This window comes from Cervus elaphus, chromosome 18 (genome assembly GCF_910594005.1).
Source record: "Cervus elaphus chromosome 18, mCerEla1.1, whole genome shotgun sequence".
Classification (NCBI taxonomy): Eukaryota; Metazoa; Chordata; class Mammalia; order Artiodactyla; family Cervidae; genus Cervus; species Cervus elaphus.
In genome coordinates, this window is record NC_057832.1 from 28,967,901 (window position 1) to 28,987,046 (window position 19,146).

A 19,146-nucleotide genomic window follows, 5' to 3' on the forward strand; every position below is an offset into this window, starting at 1 on the left:
TAAAGCAGAAGTAGATGGTTTTCTGAAACTCTCTTGCTTTTTCGATGATCCAACAGATTTTGGCAATTTGATCTCTGGTTCCTCTGCCTTTCCTAAATCCAACTTGAACATCTGGAAGTTCACTGTTCACGCACTGCTGAAGCCTGACTTGATGAATTTTGAGTATTACCTTGCTAGTATGTGATATGAGTGCTATTGTGCGGTAGTTTGAACATTCTTTGGCATTGCCTTTCTTTGGGACTGGAATGAAAACTGACATTTTCCAGTCCTATGGCCACTGTTGAGTTTTCCTCTGTTTGTTTCCAAGGCAAACCATTCAATATCACAGTTATCCAAGTCTATGCTCCAAACAGTAATGCTGAAGAAGCTGAAGTTGAATGATTCTATGAAGTCCTACAAGACCTTCTAGAACAAACACCCAAAAAAGATGTCCTTTTCATTATAGGGGACTGGAATGCAAAAGTAGGAAGTCAAGAAACACCTGGAGTAACAGGCAAATTTGGCCTTGGTGTACAGAATGAAGCAGGTCAAAGGCTAACAGGGTTTTGCCAAGAGAACACACTGGTCATAACAAACACTCTCTTCCAACAACACAAGAGAAGACTACACATGGACATCACCAGGTGGTCAGTACCGAAATCAGATTGATTATATTCTTTGCAGCCAAAGATGGAGAAGCTCTATATAGTCAACGAAAACAAGACTGGGAACTGACTGTGGCTCAGATCATAAACTCCTTATTGCCAAATTCAGACTTCAGTTGAAGAAAGGAGGGAAAACCACTAGGCCATTCAGGTATGACCTAAATCAAATCCCTTATGATTATACAGTGGAAGTGAGAAATAGATTCAAGGGATTAGATCTGATAGAGTGCCTGAAGAACTATGGATGGAGGTTCATGACATTGTACAAGAGGCAGTGATCAAGACCACCCCCAAGAAAAAGAAATGCAAAAAGGCAAAATGGCTGTCTGAGGAGGCCTTACAAATAGCTGAGAAAAGAAGAGAAGCTAAAGGCAAAGGAGAAAAGGAAAGATATTCCCATTTGAATGCAGAGTTCCAGAGAATAGCCAGGAGAGATAAGAAAGCCTTCTTCAGTGATCAATGCAAGGAAATGGAGGAAAACAATAGAATGGGAAAGACTAGAGATATCTTCAAGAAAATTAGAGATACCAAGGGAACTTTTCATGCAAAGATGGGCACAATAAAGGACAGAAATGGTATGGACCTAACAGAAGATATTAAGAAGAGATGGCAGAATATGCAGAAGAACTATACAGAAAAGGTCTTCATGACCCAGATAACCACGATGGTGTGATCACTCACCCAGAGCCAGACATCATGGAATGCGAAATCAAGGGGGCCTTAGGAAGCATAACTATGTACAAAACTAGTGGAGGTGGTGGAATTCCAGTTGAGCTATTTCAAAATCTAAAAGATTCTGCTGTGAAATTGCTGCACTCAACATGCCAGCAAATCTGGAAAACTCAGCGGGAACCTCCCTAAGATTAAGGCCAAATAGAGTTAGTTGCTTTTTTTTTTTTTTTTTTAATAACGCACCATGGCAATTTGAGGGCTTGTGGCATGGAAATCCTGCAGTCTGAAATAAACACATTAAATAAAGAATGTAAAAGGAGACAATAGAAATGGTCATATCTGTTCATTATCTTAAATGTGTGAAGGACTATCCAGACTACTATTTTTAAAAGGCTGATTTTCCATTTTAGTCCAATCCAAATAAATTTTGTCCCTGAATTCAACAAGATGCCTGTAGAAAGCAACTTGATTTTTTTCATTCCAGTACCTTTAAACAAGCTCTTCTGAATTTTCTTTTTTGGGGTGACATGACTTTTCCAGTCTTCTGAGGTATTATTAATAATAGTTCTCTTTTTTAATATAGAAAATCTAGTCCAATTTAATGTGAAGGTTTCAGACTCTCAACCATTTCAGAGTTTCTCCTCTTACCAGCTCCAGGCCTGCTTCAAGCTGGGAAGTCTACAGTTTGAAAAGGGCACATCCTGGACTTTGACTCCTGTGCCTGCTTCCTTTTGTGAGGTTAGTGGTTCCTTACTGCTTAGGGCTTCCCTACTGCTGTTTCCTTGAAGTGAGAGAGGTGTTCTTCAGTGGGTTATGTAGAACTCATTTTCGGAAGTCTTTAAGTCTTTAGTCTTTTGGCTCCTCCCTGATTGGCATAGGCGCACTCCCACTAGGCCGTCCCTCTTTGGCTAGATCCCTTTCTAAACAACAGAGTCTTGCTCTCTTTCGTGGGTCTTCTCATTTTTCCTGAAAGCTAAGAAGAGCAGTCATTCCCCCTGCAGCACTGCATCTTTGCTGCTCTGCCTTTACAACTAGATAGATGCATCACCAGCTCATCTGAGTGTCCCTCAAAACTCCGAGGGGACAGGTTCTCTGAATACGCTTCAAAAGCATCTCCCACCAATCTCAGTGTCCTTGGAACTCCTAAGAAACAAACACCCTGAATACTTTTCAGAAAGACTGTCTCATATAGGGACTTCCTATGGAGTACCTCTTTTAAAGAAATCCATACTCTCCAATCTCACTTTTCCTCATTCTTCAAGCTTCTCCTTTGATGAATCTTTGTATGTGTGAGTCTTTGAAGACAGTACTTTCTAAAGTGTTTTATCAGTGAATATTTTTAAAACATGAAATTTTAGACTTTTTCTGAGAGACCAAGAGATAAAATGTCACCTGCCCTTTACTTTTTAGTCCTTTTGTGTGAGAAGGTCAAATCATTCTCAAACCATCATGACTCAAAACCATCATTCTTTTTTCTTAATTCGTCTACTTCACTTTATGCCAGTTTCTTCAAGTCTTCTCAAGACCCCAGAACATCATCTTCTTTCTGATTTTATCTACCTCTCCTTTTTGAAGCTATGATTTGGCATTTTAATGGATACTTTTAAAAAACAGTAGAGTCCTCTGTTATAATTCGTTAACTTTCTCTGCATTCCCTGTATTGTTTCATCTTAAATGTGTGTGTGTGTGTGTGTGTGTGTGTGTGTGTTTTCTCTCTTCTGCCTAAAAATAACTGGAGGAATTTGTAGACTTAGATTCACTACAAATTTTATGGTTCCTAAGTTAAACCAAGCCTCATTGCTGTTTTTTGTGGGTTCCTTATCAGATTTCCTTTAGCAGCTATTTCCGATATTTGCCACACCTGTCAAGTCTCAGTTTTATTTATAGCACCCTCGTTTTTTCTAGATAACTCTGTCTCTTACTTTACTGAGGAAAAAGGGGCCATAACTTTATCTTATCACATCCCAACCTTAGAAAGTCTTTTGTTACTTTTTCTACTTCAACTTTTGTTACTTTCAAAATACCTCAATCTCTTTTTTTCTTTTCAGAAGAAAAAAACAAATGTCACTTACTTTTGTTCTTTATTCCAAAAATCTTTCTCTTCAAAATATAAGTTTCTGTTTTCATCAAGTCCCCCTACCAAGTTTTTCCAATCAGTCTTTTGAAAGATCACTTTTTACCTATCTTTCCAGATTGCAAAACTCAAAGAAGCTCTTCATTGTGTGGACAGTTAAAACTCTGACATCTGTCAGTTTTATCCCGGACTTTCAAGGCTGTCTATAATCTGGCCTCATGCTAATATTCCATATATATCTTTTCCTGTCTCACTGTCTCTCTCCCCACTCTCTTCCCTCTCCCTTTCACAGATATCATCAGTGTCATGTTTGTTTGTTTAGTGAAATATTCAGCTAGGTCCTAATTTTCCAAGCAGTCTTTAGGACTAAACTAAATTCTTTTGCATTTTGCTAGACTATTCATTTGACATTTGGTAGATGTTTCTTTGTATTGTTATTCATCCTTTTATGTCTTGGCTCTTCTTACCAGCTACATTGCAAACTCTTAGAGAATGTTTTTTTCATAATTGTTTAAGACAGGAACCTGAATGTTACACATGGTTTTTTCAAAGACAGATTTAAAATCACTCCTGGTAGTGCTTCACTGCCACCTTGTTTCCTGTTTGTTGTTATTGAGATTATTTTTTAAACTTTCATTTTGCTGAATGGCAGTAGAAGTGGTACAGATTCTAGTTTTTGCCTTAGGTTCCCAAGGCTATTTTTTTGAGCAATAAATGGATGTCTGAAACATAAATTTCTTCCAATGATGACCCAAATATGCAGAAAAGACCTAGAATAAGAGACATAAGAGAAGAATGTCTCTTCAGCAAGTTTAAAATACTGTCCTTTCTTAGAATTGTTTCTGTCTAGGTCAGTTAGCATTTCTGTTAACATTTTAAAGTGCCTATTGATTATGGTAAATTGCCTTGAAATAGAGATACAGTTTTAAGTTAAAAGGAAACTCTCTCCTCCAGAATGAGGAATAGGAGTTCTTTGAGATTTTAAAGACAATCTGAAAGAAAATGTCCATTTCAATATTTTGTATAAATATTTAAGAAGTGTAACATTTGATAAGAAACAGTAACTCTTTTCTTTATGTAGATATCTTCTTTGTCTTGATGGACCTACCAATATGTCTGCAATAGGAACCTCATTTTGTTGAATAAAAATCTGTATACTATTCATAGCTAACAAACACATGAAAAGATGCTCAACATCACTCATTATCAGAGAAATGCAAATCAAAACCACAATGAGGTACCATTACACACCAGTCAGGATGGCTGCTATCCAAAAGTCTACAAGCAATAAATGCTGGAGAGGGTGTGGAGAAAAGGGAACCCTCTTACACTGTTGGTGGGAATGCAAACTAGTACAGCCGCTATGGAGAACAGTGTGGAGATTTCTTTAAAAACTGGAAATAGAACTGCCATATGACCCAGCAATCCCACTTCTGGGCATACACACCGAGGAAACCAGAATTGAAAGAGACACATGTATGCCAATGTTCATCGCAGCACTGTTTATAATAGCCAGGACATGGAAGCAACCTAGATGCCCATCAGCAGACGAATGGATAAGGAAGCTGTGGTACATATACACCATGGAATATTACTCAGCTGTTAAAAAGAATTCATTTGAATCAGTTCTAATGAGATGGATGAAACTGGAGCCCATTATACAGGGTGAAGTAAGCCAGAAAGATAAAGAACATTACAGCATACTAACACATATATATGGAATTTAGAAAGATGGTAATGATAACCCTATATGCAAGACAGAAAAAGAGACACAGATGTACAGAACAGACTTTCGGACTCTGTGGGAGAAGGCGAGGGTGGGATGTTTCGCGAGAATAGCATCGAAACATGTATATTATCTATGGTGAAACAGATCACCAGCCCAGGTTGGATGCATGGGACAAGTGCTCTGGCCTGGTACACTGGGAATACCCAGAGGGATCGGGTAGAGAGGGAGGTGGGAGCGGGGATCAGGATGGGGAATACATATAACTCCATGGCTGATTCATGTCAATGTATAACAAAACCCACTACAATATTGTAAAGTAATTAGCCTCCAACTAATAAAAATAAATGAAAAAAAAAAATCTGTATACTATTCAGAAGATATGCCACATGCTCTTGAGACATACTAAAATAATCAGACATAAATATGGCCCTTAAAAAATTATGTTCTAGTAGAATAGATAACATGTATAAATGTAATTATAAGATTTAAAGTGTTAATGTAAGATTTAAAGTGTTAAATGCCATTAGAAGTTACAGATAAACTACTGGGAATTAGAAGACTAGAAACATTGCTTTCAGAAACAAATTTTTTTAAGATTCACAATAAAAAAGATTGTGAATAATGTGTCATCTGAATGGAATTACAAAAATTAGGTTGGATGTGGGCTTCTCTCGTAGTTTAGTCGGTAAAAAATCTGCCTGCAGTGCAGGAGACCTGTGTTCGATTCCTGGTTTGGGAAGATCCCCTGGAGAAGGAAATGGCAACCCACTCTAGTATTCTTGCCTGGAGAATCTCATGGACAGAGGAGCCTGGTGGGCTACAGTCCTTGGGGTCCGCAAGAGTCAGACACGACTTAGCGACTAAACCAAGCCAAGATAGGAATGTAAATCAGGATAGACAAGGTTATGCAGCACACACCAAAAAAATACAAAATTTTTATTGACCTAACACAAGTTTATTTCTCATAGAAATAACATGTCAATACAGGTTGACAAAGCAACTCTGTATATCATAGTCACTTGAGGACCCAAGCTGATGGCAGTTTATTTCAACATATGTTGCTTCACAGCACTGTATAAGGAAATAGAGCAAATTATAGAATGACCTTTAAAATCTTATCTGGAAATTGACACCTTGAACTCCATCTTATGGTACACAAATTCCACAAGTTAAACCTAATGTTAAAAGGCCAGATGCTACCATGTGCTAACATACTTCAAAGGCCTTTTTGGTGTTTGAAGCAGCATAGGGAGAATCCAGGGAAAGAAAGAATATATATATAGTTTGTACAGGGAAACTGCATAATAACTTGAGAAGCAGTAATTGTACTAATAATAAATGCTAATATGTTTAATTTTTTTTCTTTTTGCTTTTTTTTTAAATAGACTTTTGGAGCCGTTTTCGGTTTACAGAAAAATCGAGTGAAAAGTACAGAGTTCCCTATATGCCCCTCATTCCTGTCTCTACACCTGTAATATGTAAAACTGTAGTAATAGTTTCCCTGTTATTAACATTTTGTATTAGGGTGGTACATTTGTTACAATTAATGAGCCAATATTGATACATTGTTACTAACTAAAGTCCATAGTTTACATTAGAATTCACTCTTTATGTTGTATATTCTATGGGTTTTGGAAAATGTATGATAGGGTATATCTACCATTACAGTATCATAGAGGATAGTTTCACTTCCCTGCAAAGCCCCTGTGTCCCACCTATCTGCCCTTCCTGCCCTCCCCCTAAAATCCTGGTAACCACAGATCTTTATACTGTCATCATACTTTTGCCTTTTCCAGAATGTCGTATAGTTGGAATTACATAGCACATAGCTTTTCACATTGGCTTCTTTCACTTAGTAATATATATTTAAGTTTTCTCCATGTTTTTTCATGGCTTGATAGCTTCTTTCTTTCTTTCTTCTTTTTTTATCCTTTACATTTTAGGTTCACAGCAAAATTGAGTGGAGTACAAAGAGTTTCTGTATACTCCCTGTTTCCACAGATAAACCACCATCCTCCCCCGCTTGTGACATCCTGCATCTAGTGGTACATTTATTACCATCGATGAACCTGCACTGGCACATCAGTACCACCCCAAGTCCATAGTTCACATTAGTATTCACTCTTGATCTTATGCATTCTGTGCATTTTGACATATGTATAATGAATTATATCCATCATCACAGTATCATGCAGAATAGTTTTATTACCAAAAAAATCCATTATGCTCCACCTGTTTACTTCTCCTTCCCTTTTCCAAATCTCGGGCAACCACACATCTTTTTACTCTTTCCATAGTTTTGCCTTTTCCAGAATGTCATACAGTCAGAATCATATAATATGTTTGGATGTACCACAGTTGATTTATGCACTCACCTATTAAAGGTGAGAAAGTGTATGAGTACAATTAGTTTGTTGTATATACAGCAGTATTGGTTGCTTCCAAGTGTTGGAATTTATGAGTAAAGCTGCTATAGACATACATGTATGGGTTTCTATGTGGACATAAACTCATTTGGGAAGAACCAGGGAGCATGGTTATTGGATCATGTGGTAAAAGTATATTTAGTTTTGTAAGAAACTTTGCCAAACTGTCTTACAAAGTAACTGTACCATCCTGCATTCCCACCAACAATAAATAGTTCTTATTGCTCCACGTTTGTTAGCATTTAGTACCATCAGTGTTTCAGCTTTTAGCAATTCTAATAAATATGTAGTGATATTTCATTATTGTTTTGATTTGCAGTTCCCTTGTGACATAGATGTTGAGCATCTTTCATATGCTTATTTTCTATCTATATATCTTTTTTGGTGAGCTGTCTTTTCAGATCTTTTGCCTGAATCTTAATTTGGTTTTGTTCTTGTTGCTGAGTTTTAGAGTTCTTTGTATATTTTAGATTCTTGTCCTTCATCACATTTGATACAAATCTCAGTGTCTCTGAGTTTATTTTGTTTGTTCATTTTTTTCAGATTACATATATGAATGTAATAAGAGTATTTGTTTTTCTCAATCTGATTTGTTTCACTTAGCATAATACCTTCAAGATATGTCCATATTTTTGCAAGTGGCAGGATTTCATTCCATGAAGAAGGAAATAGCAACCCATCCCAGTATTCATGCCTGGGAAACACCATGGACAGAGGAGTCTGGCAGGCTATAGTCCATGGGATTGCAAGAGTTGGACACAACTAAGTGACTAAACCACCACCACCACATACATAATCAACCAGTCTTTGGCAAAGGAGTAAAAGCAGTTTAATGGAGAACATGTTGTATTTTTAGCTGATGTGTTTTTAATACCAAGCAAGAGGTTGGGAGTTTAGATGGAGACCATAACATAAAGGGTTACAAATATCTTATCATGAACTTGTAACCACTGAAGTTCTGTTTGGTGTCCTTTAGGGGGTGTTAAGGATCAGAAGAGGAGATATCATTTAGACCAATGATTCACAAGCTTTTTTTTCAGAGATTTATTGTATGTAGTTTGTTACATATAACCTAAAAATTTTACAAAAAGCATGCTGATAATTTTTGAAGGATCAGAAGAGGAGATATCATTTAGACCAATGATTCACAAGCTTTTTTTTCAGAGATTTATTGTATGTAGTTTGTTACATATAACCTAAAAATTTTACAAAAAGCATGCTGATAATTTTTGTTCTTTTCTTTTTACATTAAAAATGCTGATCACTTTCCACTAAATTGATTTTACTACCACTTATATTATTAAAAAATTTGAAAAATATTGATCTGGTTAAAATGCTTTAGTTTACAGTTAAGGGACGTGAGACACAGAAAAGTAATCTCATTGAATCTCAGGGTTATTCAGGTAGTTAATGGCAGAGCTATGACCAGGTTATAGCTTAGTGCCAGTTAGTACTTTTTCTCCAGTCATTTTTTAATCTATCACTGAGCACTTCAGAAATTATTTTATATTATCATTAAATCTGCTTAGTGATTAAAAACAAGTTTAGTGCTAAAATATAAATGTCTAAGCTCGTTTTGCAGAATCATGAGTCAACTCCAACTATGGAAGGGTCCACAGTGATTGATCAGATAGAGCAACACGTAGTCCTCAGAGTAAACTTTGCCAGTGACTGAACACATTCTTGTGTTATATGAGCACTTGCACATGAATGTGCTGGTTTGTCTATTGTCACAGGAATCTGCCTCTGTCTTCACTTGACATACTCTTGTAAGCCTTTGAACTTGATTTTATTCCTTCCCATGCTGGTAATTCCTCACTATTTCCTCTGAAACAAACAGTTTGTGAAAAATTAGTCTCTTCCATGTACTGGATGTCCCTGTGCTCTTAGTCAAAGTCTCCCTTAAGGATAGACTTGGAATCGAATTGTCCAGGTAACTGTGTAAACGTGGGCGAGGGACTTAATGTCTCTGTACCTCATTTCCTCACTTTAAAATGGAGACAGCAAAAAAGAATACCTATTCATTGACGCTTTTTTTTTTAAGCTCTTGTGTTGGTGGTTTAGAATCACGTAACAATGACAGTGAGCCTAATTTAATACCTAATTCACATGTCTATTTAGTTGCACAGGAAAAAGAAATGAAATGGTTTTTCACTAAGATAAACATGAAATATATACATTTATGTCCAGTACTTCTGAAACACTGAGAATAGCACATCCATTGTAGAATTTTTCTTTTTCTTAATCTGGGGACCATTTAAAGTTATTTTATTAAAATGCAAGCTTTAACTGTATTTCTTTAGTATTCTATAAAATTTTAATCAGATGTTAAATTTTGTATATTTTTCATGGTATAGACACATCTTCTTTTTTTCCCCTTTGAATCTCCAGCTTTGTTAAGGAGCAACAATTTCCTGCATTGGTAATGTTAAATGTAACTTTAGTTTTCAATTCATTGCTGCAGTTATGTTTCCAGAGCCTGCTGTAAGAGATAAACCCATTGCAAATGAAGGCAGCATTCATTTCCTTCCACCTCAGGCCACACAGAATTGATTGAGGTAATAAAATGACAGCACATTGTAATATACTGAAGGCTCTTTAATTCGAAAACCAGTTCTAGCCTGATTCAGAGCTTGTTTAAAGCTAATTTATAGCTTGCATAATTTTCAGCTGGCCGACCAAGGTAAAGGATGATATATGAAAACTGATAAAGAATTAACTTATAATACATTCAGAGCTGTCTTGTTAAAGTCAACCGGTATTAAAAAACACAGGTAGCAGGGGGCAGGGGAGGATAGTGGGAAAAAATCATTGGTAATCTTTTGCTTTGCGTAAGTAACATTGTTGACAACAGTTTAAATTTCCCATCATCTTATTTCAAACCTAGCTTCTTGTCCTTTTTGTGTAGAGTCAGTTCCGTCTGCATTTCTTACGTTTTAAAGTCCTTCATTTTTCATCCCATTTTAAGGTCGGTGTGAGCCTGAGCACAGGTAGGCGCTGTTGTGGCTTCCAGTGTCAAGTCTACTGTGTGCCGCGGTCGGCGTGCTGCTGCTAAACAGTTCTGTCTGGCAGCATTTTATTTACAGATCGTCTTTTTCAAGGGGGACGCTGAAAGGAGTTAGTGCTCTTCATTTTTATTTGAGCTGAAAATTCAAGATTAGGCCTTTGCCTGTATGGACTGTTTTTGTCCCTTTATTCTAGCATATTTATTCACTTTCCACCCACAGATACTACAACTACGATAGTTTTGAAAGTATTCTGTACTACAAATGAAGCCATGTTTTCAGAAATCTCATGTCAGCATTCACAAGTGAAAAATGAATTACATTTTCCTTTTTAATGTTTAAATATTTTACATGGTTATTATATTTTGCTTAAAAAGTGAAAGAACAGTGGAGGATTGGCATATTTTTTGCCATATTCCATTATTATAGGGTCCTGGAAAGTATTGAAAACTTTCAAAAGTGCATTTCCTATTTTTAACCATGTGTATCACAGTTAGTTTATTGCAAATGTTTTATATATCAAAGCTAAAAAATCAATAAATATATATAAGTTTAGATATATGACTGAGAAGTTTTTTTTGTTTCTTCATTGAAACTTGTCTAGCTATCTAGTAAAGTGTTAAGATGAAAAGATTTTGGTTAGTCTAATTATGATGTCTATGGTAAATGGTCATAACTTTAATTACTTTTTTGGAAGTTGTAAGCATATGTACTTATTATAGAATATGATATAAAGATGAAAATAAAAATCATTCAGGGAATAACCACTATAACATTTTGTTATTTTTTGCTGTGTATTTTTTAAGATCTTAGTATCATATGACATATGCCATACAATGTCACTGGGGGCAGTATCATTCCAAGAGGGCAAAAAATTAGTTCTTGCAGGAAAGAAAAACCAAAATTGATTGGTTCGTGGCCCTCCGCAGCTTAAACTTTTCTGATAAAAATCTTATTTTTAGTATTTAATTTCTCTCAGGTTTTCTTGGGTATCACGAAAGTGGAACTGACATTGAGTTTATGGCAAATATGCAAAACTGTGTACATGGTCAGTGCTACAAAGCAATGACAGATAGATGGTTTTGATCAGAGGACTTTGAGTCAGTTGCTTGGGTATGTCACACAGGTAGTCTGCACGTACATGCTGGCTGCCATCGGCTGTCTTGTGGATGTTGTTTATGCTTGATCTTCTGTGCTGTTGTGTTTAAATTAGGTTTTGGGAATTAATCAAAAATAGATTATATTTTATGTTCTGAGAGAATAGCATTGAAACAAGTATACTACCAAGGGTGAAACAGATCACCAGCCCAGGTTGGATGCATGAGACAAGTGCTCAGGGCTGGTGCACTGGGAAGACCCAGAGGGATGGGATGGGGAGGGAGGTGGGAGGGGGGATGGGGGTGGGGAACACAGGTAAATCCATGGCTGATTCATGTCAATGTATGGCAAAAACCACTACAATATTGTAAAGTAATTAGGCTCCAACTAATAAAAATAAATGAAAATAAATAAATAAATAAACAATAGTTTCTTGTACAAAAAAAAAGATTATATTTTATTATTTAATATTACAAAAAATTTAGCCTATCATTAATTTAGTTAGGTGCTGGGATGAGAACATTTTGACAATTTCTGAATGATTATTTAGCTTCTGGTTACCTTTTATTATCAAGCAAAAATTAAAAATGATTTTTAAGATTTTTTTTCAGTTACTTTTGCTGGAAGTATAATAGTTTGAATGATTTGTTAGGACTTGATCTTTCATTGTTATTCTTACATGTTTATGTAAATTGTGATTTCCATACAACTTGACATAATTTGTATAAATAAGTAAGTTAAAGATTCTTTAGCAAAGGAAGTTATATAGTTAAGTTACATATTGGTAACTTACAATTTTTAACTTAAAAATTGTTTAGTCATTCATAACCTTGTATCAAAAAGTAAAGCTTTATGTTTTCACTTTTTATATATAATATACAGCTATACATACAGTACATAAACAGATATACAGTATATCTGTGGCATTAAAATTTCATGAGGTAGTTAAGAAAAAAATTGCTAAAAAGACTCAGTGTGTATGTTAGTCGCTGAGTCATATCTGACTCTTTGTGACCCTGTGAACTGTAGCCTGCCAGGCTCCTCTGTCCATGGGATTCTCCAGGCAAGAATGGGTTGCCATTTCCTTCTCCAAGGGGTCTTCCGGAGCCAGGGATTGAACCTGGCTCTCCTGCATTGCAGGCAAACTCTACCACTGAGCCACCAGGGAAAACCCAAAACACTCACGGAGGATGCTATAAAAAAGCCTGTTAAGAAACATCGACATTATTAACTTTTATCCTGCTTTTTCCCTTAATATTACATAGTAAGCATTTAAAAATTTAATTTGAAAGCAAGTTTTGTGTTCTGCACACAGAGGACATACTACTAAAGTAGTTACCTGTGTTAGCACCATGTCATTTATAGTCAAATTTCTGAGGTTTCCTTTGAAATAATAATCCATAAATGCTAATAATCCATAAACATCCATAAAGTACTAGATTAGTTTGTAATTTTTGAGACAAAGAATTTTAAATATCAGTTTAGAGACTGAAATGTCAATCTCATCAAAGTTTCAGCAGGATTCCTTTGTGACTTTTTTTGCATGTTATTGTTCAAGATCTTTCTAATAATCTGACCTTTGTATTTACTATGATCTTTCTAGTTTACACGTATATTTTCCATTCCCTCATATAATTCTAGGGGGTAATTTATGTCTCTACTCATTCACAACATTAACGTTTTTAACCTCTCCACTACTGTGCTATGAGGCCTCCAGGTAGCTCAGTGTAAAAGAATCCACCTGTCAATGCAGGAGACTCAGGAAATGCAGGTAGCATCCCTGGGTCAGGATGATCCCTTGGAGGAGGAAATGGCAACCCACTCCAATATTCTTGCCTGAAGAATCCCATAGACAGAGGAGCCTGGCAGGCTACACTTCCTAGGGTTGCAAATAGTCAAACATGACTGAGCAACTGAGCATGCAGCACTGTGCTATGAGGACTCAAAAATGAATAAGACAGAATTTTTTCTCCAAGTAACCCATCTAATTAGGAAAATGGGCAGGTAGATTGAAAAACTAAGCATTTACTACTCCTTTAAAATTCCCAGATAAATGATATTATATAAATATATAAGTAATCCTTTATTTTATGGAGTCAAGCAAGCAAATATTTGGCAGAATAAAGTATAACAATAGCAAATAATATTTTATTATATATACTGTAACAATAGCAAATAATATTTTATTATATATACTGTACATACTACACTAAATATTAAAATGAATATTATTTTAATTTCTAATACCAATCTCCATTGTGTATAATGTTTTTCATTTCTATTGATAATTTTAAAAGATTGTGAGAGGCAAATCCGGTATTCTCAAAGTAGGAATAGCATATTTTTTACTGTTTTCCTTCATATTTTTACAACTTGAAGACTTCTATTTTTTTAAATAGAATCTCCACTTTCATTAGGTTCACTATCACTAAAACTTAAACTCTTTTAACTTGAACCATAAAATATAAAAACTTTTTTTTCCAAAAATTGTACTCCTTTTTTTAAGTGACTTTGGAGCTTATGTAACAAGTGATTTGGAACCATAGTAATCCAAACAAACAGAAACATAGGGTTGTAATATTTTTCCTGCTTTTATAGTTGAGAAAAATGTTTTTAGAACAAATATTTTATTTTCTCCCCATATGAATTTTTACAAATCTAATGAAGCCCAAAGCCTTGAAAATAGTATTACAAAAAAAAAAAAAAACACACAAAAAACCTCAGGGATTAGAAATATCTGTAAAAACCTATTATTGTTTTTATATTCAGAGTACTTATATATGAGAAAAATTTTGTTTTATAGCAGAAAGATTTTTTAAATAGGTTGTTTCAGCCTCACTGGAATTAACAAAAGGAGGCCATTAGTTTTGGGTTATTTAAAGCAAAATTTGTCCCTAGCAAAGAGTTGGTTTATTTTAAAATTATAAGTCAGTTAACAAGAAACTTATTAAGAGAAAATGTTTAAGTAATTCATGTTGAAACTTGTTATTAAAAATTGAGCATTTACCCATATTTAACCTTTTAGAGTCACTATATTTATTTCAATGTACACTCATTTCTTTTGGTATTGAGGTACTTAATAATGACAGTATCATTTTCATTGTATAATAATTTTATAAGTTCTGCTTTCTGAGTAACTTTACATAATGATGGAGGGGAGAACATGATCAATTTAGCCTAATTAAGTTTAACTAATTTTAGCACTCTGGTGAACTTCATATTAAGAAGAAATTAAAGACAAAGAGAAATCACAAGCCTTTGATTTGAAATCAAATATAAAGTATTTTACTAAATTGTAGTATATTTAAATGAAGAATGTATCTATTTTAAACTAACTTTAAAGTATAGGTAATTTAAAATGTTAAAAGGCAAATGTTTGGAGTACACCCAAGCATTTAGCTTTGTTTTCAAAACAAATGTAAAATAAATTACATACACTAAAATATACAGCAGGTCATTTTTTGTACCTTTTAAGGCACAAAAGTTATGGTAAATGTTTCTGGAACCGATGAGAGTTGAGTAAAATTTTCCATAGGATGTGACTTCATGTAGTATTCCTAATGATGTTTAAATGCATCATTGTAATCAGCGAGTCCATTCATTGACTTCTAGATTCCTATCTGTGTGGGGGGATGACCTGGCCTATGAGGACCCTACACACATTCAAATCAGCTCAATTCAGTTCAGTCGCTCAGTCATGTCCGACTCTGCGACCCCATGGACTACAGCAGGCCAGGCCTCCCTGTTCATCACCAACTCCCGGAGTCCACCCAAACTCATGTCCATTGAGTTAGTGATGCCATCCAACCATCTCATCCTCTGTCGTCCCCTTCGCCTCCTGCCCTTAATCTTTCCCAGCATCAGGGTCTTTTCAAATGAGGCAGGTCTTCGCATCAGGTGGCCAAAGTTTTGGAGTTTCAGCTTCAGCATCAGTCCTTCCAATGAACACCCAGGACTGATTTCCTTTGGGATGGACTGGTTGGATCTCCTTGCAGTCCAAGGGACTCTCAAGAGTCTTCTCCAACACCACAGTTCAAAGCATCAATTCTTTGGTGCTCAGCTTTCTTTGTAGTCCAACTCTCACATCCATACAAGACTAATGGAAAAACCACAGCCTTGACTAGACGGACCTTTCTTGGCAAAGTAATGTCTCTGCTTTTTAATATGCTATCTAGGTTGGTCATAACTTTCCTTCCAAGGAGTGAGCATCTTTTGATTTCATGGCTGCAATCACCATCTGCAGTGAGTTTGGAGCCCCCAAAAAATAAAGTCAGCCACTGTTTTCACTGTTTCCCCATCTATTTCCCATGAAGTGATGGGACCAGATGCCATGATTTAGTTCTCTGAATGTTAAGCTTTAAGCCAACTTTCTCACTCTCCTCTTTCACTTTCATCAAGAGGCTCTTTAGTTCTTCACTTTCTGCCATAAGGGTGGTGTCATCTGCATATCTGAGGTTATTGATATTTCTCCCGGCAATCTTGATTCCAGCTTGTGCTTCATCCAGCCCAGCATTTCTCATGATGTACTCTGCATATAAGTTAAATAAGTGGGGTGACAATATACAGCCTTGACGTACTCCTTTTCCTATTGGGAACCGGTCTGTTGGTCCACGTCCAGGTCTAACTGTTGCTTCCTGACCTGCATACAAGTTTCTCAAGAGGCAGGTCGGGTGGTCTGGTATTCCCATCTCTTTCAGAATTTTCCACAGATTATTGTGATCCACACAGTCAAAGGCTTTGGGATAGTCAATAAAGCAGAAATAGATGTGTTTGTGGAACTCTCTTGCTTTTTCAATGATCCAGCAGATGTTGTCAATTTGTCTCTGGTTCCTCTGCCTTTTCTAAAACCAGCTTGAACGTCTGGAAGTTCATGGTTCATGTACTATTGAAGCCTGGCTTGGAGAATTTTGAGCATTACGCTACTAGCGTGTGAGATGAGTACAACTGTGTGGTAGTTTGAGCATTCTTTGGCATTTCCTTTCTTTGAGATTGGAATGAAAACTGATGTTTTCCAGTCCTGTGGCCACTGCTGAGTTTTCCAAATTTGCTGGTATATTGAGTGCAGCACTTTCACAGCATCATCTTTCAGGATTTGAAATAGCTCAACTGGGATTCCATCACCTCCACTAGCTTTGTTCATAGTGATGCTTCCTCAGGCCCACTTGACTTCACATTCCAGGATGTCTGGCTCTAGGTGAGTGATCACACGATCGTGATTAACTGGGTTGTGAAGATCTTTTTTGTACAGTTCTTCTGTGTATTCTTGTCACCTCTTGTTAATATCTTCTGCTTCTTTCAGGTCCATACCATTTCTGTCCTTTATTGAGCCCATCTTTGCGTGAAATGTTCCCTTGGTATCTCTAATTTTCTTGAAGAGATCTCTAATCTCTCCCATTCTGTTGTTTTTCTCTATTTCTTTGCATTGATTGCTGAGGAAGGCTTTCTTATCTCTCCTTGCTATTCTTTGGAACTCTGCATTCAAATGGGAGTATCTTTCCTTTTCTCCTTTGCTTCTCTTCTTTTCACAGCTGTATGTAAGGCCTCCTCAGATAGACATTTTGCTTTTTTGCATTTCTTTTTCTTGGGGATGGTCTTGATCCCTGTCTCCTGTACAATATCATGAACCTTCATCCATAGTTCATCAGGCACTCTATCTAGCAGATCTAGTCCCTTAATCTATTCCTCAGTTCCACTGTATAATCGTAAGGGATGCTTGATTCTAAATGTACATCAGCTTCTCACACCCCCACATACATTCCTACAGATGTTCCCATACACAGCTCCACACATAGCCCTACACACACTGCCTGCGTTGCCCTTGACAAGACCCTCACTCATGCACCCTGTACGTATGCATACACACTCTACACTAAAACAAAACTTATTTTCTTATTCTTACTATGTGTGATGTAACCTATTTTATCTTTTTCCTATTTCACCTTTAAAACTACTCATAAAGTCACATTTCATCTAGACTAGTGCATGCTTGCTGTTAGAGTAGATCCTGACTCCTATATCGGGCCTATATTTTTGCTAGGTGTCTGTGTATATAAATATAGATATAGAAGAAAATATATATAACCTAACAGGAAGTAATATTGGCTTCCATTCATCATTTTGTGTGGATATTTTTCAAGCTTTTGTGTTGTGAGCTTTCATTGTTCAGCAATAATGAGCTATATAGATTTATAAATTTCCTTTTTTTCTTTACCGTGCAATGGACAAACAACAATAATAGTCTATGTAGAAGTTTTTAAAGAAACTAGAAGTTTAAGCAAAGAGGTTTAAATGATAGGATTTGAAAGAGGTTCATAAAATAGGATTGATATTTCTCTACTTTATGATAAAATGAAGGACTTTATGCTAGTAGAATAGCAGTTGTTTACTAATTTTGTCATTATCTGAAGTTGTTCCAATTACTCACTGACCGTGAGAAATATCCAATTCCTGGGAAACATCTCTAGTATACAGTCAGTGTTGTTATATAAGTGTCAAGAAGCCAATAACTGTTTTCTCTTACATTTATTATCTGGGAGTTAAACTCTTTGGTAATATGTCAGTTTCTGTAAAATTGGAATTGAGTAAAATATGCCTCTGTAGCATCGGTTTATAGTCAGATAGACCTGGATTTGAATATCTACTTCTCCATTTAGTAGCTTTGCTACTCTGGGGCAAATTCCTTAAGCCTTCTGAGTTTGTATTTCCTCTTCAGTAAAGGTAATACTGTGTAGGCAAGTTCTGAAGATCAGAGAATAGTATTAATATAGGTGTGTAGAATGCCTAGCATAACTGTTGTTGTTGTTTAGTCGCTAATTTGTGTATGACTCTTTGCAACCCCCTGGAGTGTAGCCTGCCAGGCTCCTCTGTCCGTGGAATTTCCCAGGCAAGGATACTGGAGTGGATTTCCATTTCCTCTTGAGGGGATCTTACTGACCCAGGGATGAAACCCACATCTCCTGCATTGGCAGGCAGATTTTTTACCACTGAGCCACCAGTGAAGCCTGCCTAACATAATTACTGGCCCATTAAATATAAATGGTAACACATACCTTTGTGATTATTATTATAGCTACTAATACCATTGCTAATCTCATTTTTTTTTACAGTTTTGTGAGCAGAACAAAATTATTCTGTTGCATACATATTTGATTTTTCATAACCCAGAGGATAAGAGATATCAAACAACTTTGAGTGGTCTTCATATGATAGTTGTCAAAAAAGACTGAGAAAAATAGAATCATATTAATTTGGTTATAGGTTTGCAGCCTGTGGTTTCTAGATTTATATGGAATCATATATGGAAATAGTATTTCACAGTTTTTCAACAGAGGTTTTTATGAATACTATTTTTTAGTGTTTCAATTTTTAATTCAGGTTCTTAGTGTTGAATTTCATATGATATAGAATTATTGCTAATAAAAGAGGTCAGTAAATACTGAAATGTGTTCAGACTTACCTAAACAAGTAATAACTGCCTTTAAAATTTAGTTTGTTAGAA

General features: G+C 35.9%; 1 protein-coding gene across 10 annotated transcripts in view; it reads left to right on the plus strand.

Moving 5' to 3' along the window:
- Positions 1 to 19,146, plus strand: part of PHF14 (PHD finger protein 14) — a 203,732-nt gene that overhangs the window by 155,619 nt on the left and 28,967 nt on the right. Inside the window, exon 18 of one of the 10 annotated variants that reach the window (XM_043873425.1) lies at positions 10,514 to 11,066. The exons of 6 other annotated variants lie outside the window; for them this stretch is intronic. In XM_043873425.1, coding sequence (XP_043729360.1) covers positions 10,514 to 10,600 — 87 coding nt within the window. In that variant the 3' untranslated portion in view covers positions 10,601 to 11,066. Of the gene's footprint in view, positions 1 to 445; positions 504 to 6,504; positions 7,773 to 10,009; positions 10,321 to 10,513; positions 11,067 to 19,146 lie in introns of those variants that run through there. 3 more of the 10 variants (XM_043873424.1, XM_043873430.1, XM_043873431.1) reach the window with 3 other exon arrangements.